General features: G+C 45.2%; 1 protein-coding gene across 1 annotated transcript in view; it reads left to right on the top strand.

The window, feature by feature from the left end:
* The window catches only part of PLBD1 (phospholipase B domain containing 1), a 90,315-nt gene that overhangs the window by 970 nt on the left and 83,188 nt on the right, over positions 1 to 6,157 (top strand). The window contains exon 3 of the mRNA XM_010858775.1: positions 2 to 75. Within this exon, the coding sequence (XP_010857077.1) occupies positions 2 to 75 (74 nt within the window). The remainder of the gene's footprint in view (position 1; positions 76 to 6,157) is intronic.

Raw genomic sequence — 6,157 nt, 5'->3', positions numbered from 1 at the left:
GGCTGCCCCAGCCGCCGGCCCGGCTACCGCTGCTCCTGCTGCTTCTGGCCGCCGCGGTGCCTCTGAGCCAGGCAGGTGAGCCGCGCGCCCAGTGTGCCGCCCCGGCCGGGGGCGCCGGGAGGGACCCTTGGAAGCCTGCGCTCTCCCCTCTGCTCGCGTGCCGCCCCGTGCGCTCCAATCCACTCAAGTTGACTTCCCGCCGGTGTCCGTCTGTTTTCTGGGTGGAAGCCAGCTTCTGCCAGGGGGAACGGCCCGGGTTGTTCCAGCCCTGCTGGCCCTCGGGGGTGGCCCCTGACGAGGACTTGGGGGTGTGTTTCTCCGAACTTAGAAAGTGCTGGCCGGAATTCTTGGCAGACAAATAGGTTCTCTCCGGCACGGCTCTTGGCTTTGCTGATTCTTGACTGATCCTAAAAGAGTCAGCCAAAGGACATCTAAATATATTTATTCTCATCACTGAGTGTGATCCAGGTTGCCACTTTTTTTTTTTAATTGACAATGGCTTTGGTTTAAAGTGTTGAGAAGAGCAACCTGGTATTGTTAGCTTGAAATGTGCTAGGCAGTGTACCCAAGGATTTATGTTCTTTCATATACTGCTCACTGCAGTCCTAAATGGGCTTCCCCGGTGGCATAGTGGTAAAACAGAATCCGCCTGCCAATGCAGAAAACGCAGGAGGCGTGGATTTGATCCCTGGGTGAGGAAGATCCCCTGGAGAAAGAAACCCACTCCAGTTTTCTTGCCTGGGAAATCCCATGGAAAGAGGAGCCTGGCAGGCTACAGTCCATGGGGTGGCAAAGAGTTTGATACGACTTAGCCACTAAACAACAACAATAACGCGATCCTAAATAGGTTTATTATCCCTATTCTACAGATGAGAAAGTTTGAGACTGAGCAAGTTTGATGATTTGCATAAAGATACACAGCAAATGGAGGCAGAGCTGAAATGCAAAACGGCATGTACTTGGCTACTCCCCTCTTAATAAAACAGGTTTTAAACAAGGTTTTATCCCTACAGGTATTGACACTGAACTGTACCCTTTGCTTCAAAAGTAAAAGGAGTGGGTGTGTTTGTGTGTGTGTTGGGGTTGGGGGGGAGGTCTGGGTTTTGTCTGTTTCACTCCCAATGAGTAAAACTAAGATTAAGTTAAAAAAAAAAACCAAAACCTGAAAAACTTCAAAAGTAACGTGTAAGAAACAATTTATTTAAAACGAGAGAGGATTCATTTTATTTCCTAATCCCCTTTCTATGCTGACCTTTCGCAAGACTAGGGTGGGGTTCAGCAGGGCTATCCCTTCCTAAAAGCGCCTTATGGGTTCTTGTTCTACTGTCTTCCATCAACCAGTATGTGCAGTTACCAGATTTCAAAGCCTTAGCTTTCGCAATGTGCCCACTTATCACTCTTAAATTTTTCCAGTCTCTGAAGCTGCCTCAGCTTCTGAGCTCAGAAGTGATCACTCCCCGGCTCCTGATCCGTGATTTGCTTGCACATTCTGGAGGCGGTGGTGTCGATGCCGCCTTGTGGTGGCGCACTGAAACTGCTCATTTTTGGACACACCTGGGACAGGCTGGAGAGTGCCCCGGAAACGGAAATGGCGGTAGTGTCTGGAAGGATGGCAGAAACTTTTCTCCCTTTCCTGGTCTCCTTTTAGATTATTGGGATTGTTTTAAATGTTCCGGTAGATGGAATGGGCAGCCTAAAGAATGAGGTGGAGACATTGTTTTTCTGAAGATGGGGCACTGTTTATTTAGGAAAATATCACCCTGCAAGAAATTGCTTCTTAAACTGAGTCCCCGATTCTGGCCTCAGTCTATTATAGACTTCAAACATAATCACATTGCATTTATCTTTCCAGACCAAAAGCCCCACGTGTGTTTTAGGTTGCCTTGTAAATTTTTCTTTTCTTTTCTTTTTTTTTGCCCAGCAGCTTGTGGCCACAACCAGAGATTGAACCCAAGCCATCGACAATAAAAGCATGGAGTTCTAACCACGGGACAACCAGGGAATTACCAATTTTTCTAGTCATATGTATAGAGAAGTCAGGTTGTCACTAGGGAAAGAGATGGGTTGGTTGCCAAGACACTCATAAAGTGGCATGTGCCTTGGTAAAGTGAGTTTCAGATCTGGCCCTGGGTTTCTCAGGGATAGACTCTAGAAATTCATTCTTTGCAGTTCTCCAGAGCTGATCAGATACAAGGAAACTGATTTTTAACAATCCGGTTATTTGTGTAGCATGCTCTGGGCACATTCTCACTGTAATCAAACTACCTGGGATAAAAAATATATCAGGGATTCTCAGGCTGAGGACCTGATTCATCTACCTCTCACTAGGACTGGGCATTTCAGACAGTACATAACTGCTCCTTACCAGTCACTGCTTGCCCAAAACAGCTGGTCACAGACTCCTTTTCCACTCTCCCATGGCTTACCAGTACCACTTGAGACTAACTGACTGCCTGTCTAGATTAGCTAATCCCTTTAAGTGGCTGTCAAGGAGTCTACAGTCCTGGGAGTTGTTCAGGCTCCTTAATTGACAGCAGACTTGTGGTTGAGGCCAATCTCAATTGATCCTTTATCTCTGAGGGCTTCCTTATTTCCAGATTCCCTGTGGAAGTTGCACCATATGTTCACTCTTTCCATTGTAGGTCTTCATTCTTGGAAGTCAAATATTAGAGAGATGGGTTGAAATTCCAAGCAGAAGGCATGGGGCCAGACCACCTGTGTTTGAAGCCTGGCTCCAATACTGACAAACTGCATTACTTTTAGCCAATTATCTAATCTCTCCATGCCTCAATTTCCTCATCTGTAAAACTTACCTATATCGTAAGTTTGTTATGAGGAACAGTGCCTGGCACATAGTGTGAAAGTCCATCAGTCATTTCCGACTCTTTGCGACCTCATGGACTATACAGTCCATGGAATTCTCCAGGCCAGAATACTGGAATGGATAACCTTTCCCTTTTCCAGGAGATCTTCCTTCCCAACCCAGGGCTCAAACCCAGGTCTCCCACATTGCAGGCGGATTCTTTACCAACTGAGCTATCAGGAAAGCTTAACTAACTAGTGCCTTAACTATTAGGCTATATAATTGAGTGTCTATTATGACCAGCCATGGGAGTTGCTTTTCTCTGAAAAGGCATCATGGATCTCTTGATAAGAAAGTGAAAGTGAAGTCACTCAGATGTGTCCAACTCTTTGCGATCCCATGGACTGTAGTCTACCAGGCTTCTCTGTCCATGGGATTTTCCAGGCAAGAGTACTGGAGTGGGTTGCCATTTCCTTCTCCAGGGGATCTTCCTAACCCAGGGATTGAACCCAGGTCTCCTGCATTGCAGGCAGATGCTTTACCCTCTGAGCCACTTGATAAGGCAACAGAATTGCTGATGATAATTCCTGTTCAGTGAAGTAGTAACTTGTTATAAAAACAGATTTCTTAATCATAGCCTAACATTTTAGGGAGTTGGGGTGCCTACCAGTACATTAAGCAGCTCTTTCAGAAAGCACTTTCCTGGGTTATAAGTGTCTGAAGTCATCATGACTATTTTTGCCAAAGTGCAATTTTATTAACCATGGCTGCTTTAGAATTTCCCAACACTTTCCTGTTTTTTGGGGTTCCCTGGTGACTCAGCTAGTAAAGAATCCACCTGCAATGTGGGAGACCTGAATTTGATCCCTGAGTTGGGAAGACCCCCTGGAGACGGGAACAGCTACAGTATTCTGGCCTGGAGAATTCCATGGATTGTACAGTCCCTGGGATCACAAAGAGTCGGACAGGACTAAGTGACTTTCACTTTACTTCACCTCACTTCCTGTTTTTCTGTACCAGTTTTTTTTTTTTTTATGTGATAATGTATTATCTTTTTTAAAAACACACACACACACTTTTTATTTTACATTGGAATATAGCCCACTAACAATGTAATAGTTTCAGGTGCACAGCAGAGTAACTGGGCCATACATACACATGTATCCATTCTCCCCGAAACTCCCTTCCCGTCCAGGCTGCTTCATAACATTGAACAGAGTTCCCTGTGTAATGCAATAGATCCTTGTTAGTTATAAGCTTTAAATACAGCTGTGTATATATGTCAATCCCCAAACTCCCTCATTATCCCTTCCCTTCACTCTTTGCCCTGGTAACCATAAGTTTGTTCTCTAAGTCTGTGACTTTGTTTCTATTTTGTAAATAAGTTCATTTATATCATTTCTTTTTAGACTTCCCATATAAGCTATATCGTATGATATTTCTCTTTCTCCCTGTCTGACTTACTTCACTCAGTATGATAATCTCTAGATCCAGCCATGTTGCTGCACATGACATTATTTCATTCTTTTCAATGGCTGAGTAATATTACATTGTATATATGTACCACAGTTTGTTTATCTGTTCCTTTGTCAATGGACATTTAGGTTGCTTCCATGTCTTGACTATTGTAAGCAGTGCTGTAATGAACATTGGGGTGCATATATCCTTTCCAATCATGTTTTCCTCCAGATATATGCCCAGGAGTGGGATTGCAGGGTCATATAGTAGCCCTATTTTTAGTTTTTAAAGAAACCTCCATACTGTTCTCCATAGTGGTTGTATGAATTTACATTCCCACCAACAGCGCAGGAGGGTTCCCTTCTCTCCACACCTTCCCTAGCATTTATTGTTTGTGGATTTTTTGATGATAGCTATTTTGGCTTGTGTGAGGTGATATCTCATTGTAGTTTTGATTTGCGTTCCTCTTATATGGCTGGATGGCATCACCAACTCGATGGACATGAGTTTGGGTGAACTCCGGGAGTTGGTGATGGACAGGGAGGCCTGGCGTGCTGTGATTCATGGGGTTGCAAAGAGTCGGACACGACTGAGTGACTGAACTGAACTGAACTCTCTTAGTCCTATATTAATTCAATCACATCCCAGTTGTTGAACTGGATCAGGCAAAGGCTGAGAAGTCAGTCCTGTGCTAATTAGAGCATCATGAGTGACAGCTGTGTGACCACAGAGGCCTCCACACCTGCCACGTTGACTAGGAAGGATGCAGGGTGCAAACATAAAAGCATCTCATTTTTACCTCCCCCAGTCCCATCAAGCTTCTTCAGTGGAGCCAGAAACTTTCTTGTCTCTTGGAAGAAATCTAGAGCAAGTTTCGATTTTTCTTGTCACTCTGTTCATAATAGCAATGCCTTACTCCCTGTAATGGTGAAAATCTCCAAACTCATGAAGAAAAAAATCTCTTTCCTTAACTGCTCATTTTTGACCTAGCTGTCAGCGTGGACAAGTGACAATGCCACCTACCTCTTAGTCTTCCTAATGCAGCTCCTCCTTCTCACTAGGCTGCACTGGCTCCTCCAAGCTGCAGGAGCTGAGGGGAGGACGGGAGGTGAGGGCAGCTGGCCCCACCCAGGCGGTCTGGATGCTCTTTGGGACTAAGAGCATCAGAAGGGCTTTGCTGGCCCACAGTCACTGATTTTGAACTTCCACATGCTACCCCCATCACATGGGTAAGTGCAAGTCTTGGGCTGTCATGTCAGACTCCTTTCGCCCCTGGAATTTCAGGAGTCCACCTGCAACTCCTTTTGTCCATCTAAGCAGAAGTCAGGGAGAAGGATATGAAGCAATATTCTCTGATTTGTTTTTCTTTTTTAGGAATGACTGAAACTTTGTCCTAGTAGTTTGGTTACACTTGCTGACTCTTTGGGGGCGTAAAAACAGCAAGGTATCATTGCAAATACAGTAAGAAAGCAGTAATGAATTTGTGGGCATCTGAATATACCAGCTCCCCATCTAGTCAAGGCTATGGTTTTTCCAGTGGTCATGTATGGATGTGAGAGTTGGACTGTGAAGAAAGCTGAGCACCGAAGAATTGATGCTTTTGAACTGTGGTGTTGGAGAAGACGCTTGAGAGTCCCTTGGACTGCAAGGAGATCCAACCAGTCCATTCTAAAGATCAGTCCTGGGTGTTCTTTGGAAGGACTGATGCTAAAGCTGAAACTCCAATACTTTGGCCACCTAATGAGAAGAGTTGACTCATTGGAAAAGACTCTGATGCTGGGAGGGATTGAGGCCAGGAGGAGAAGGGGGCGGCAGAGGATGAGATGGCTGCATGGCATCACCGACTTGATGGATGTGAGTTTGAGTGACCTCCAGGAGTTGGTGATAGACAGGGAG

This window comes from Bison bison, unplaced genomic scaffold (assembly GCF_000754665.1).
Source record: "Bison bison bison isolate TAMUID 2011002044 unplaced genomic scaffold, Bison_UMD1.0 scf7180017864390, whole genome shotgun sequence".
Taxonomy (NCBI): Eukaryota; Metazoa; Chordata; class Mammalia; order Artiodactyla; family Bovidae; genus Bison; species Bison bison.
This window is presented reverse-complemented; position numbering and strand designations above follow the sequence as displayed.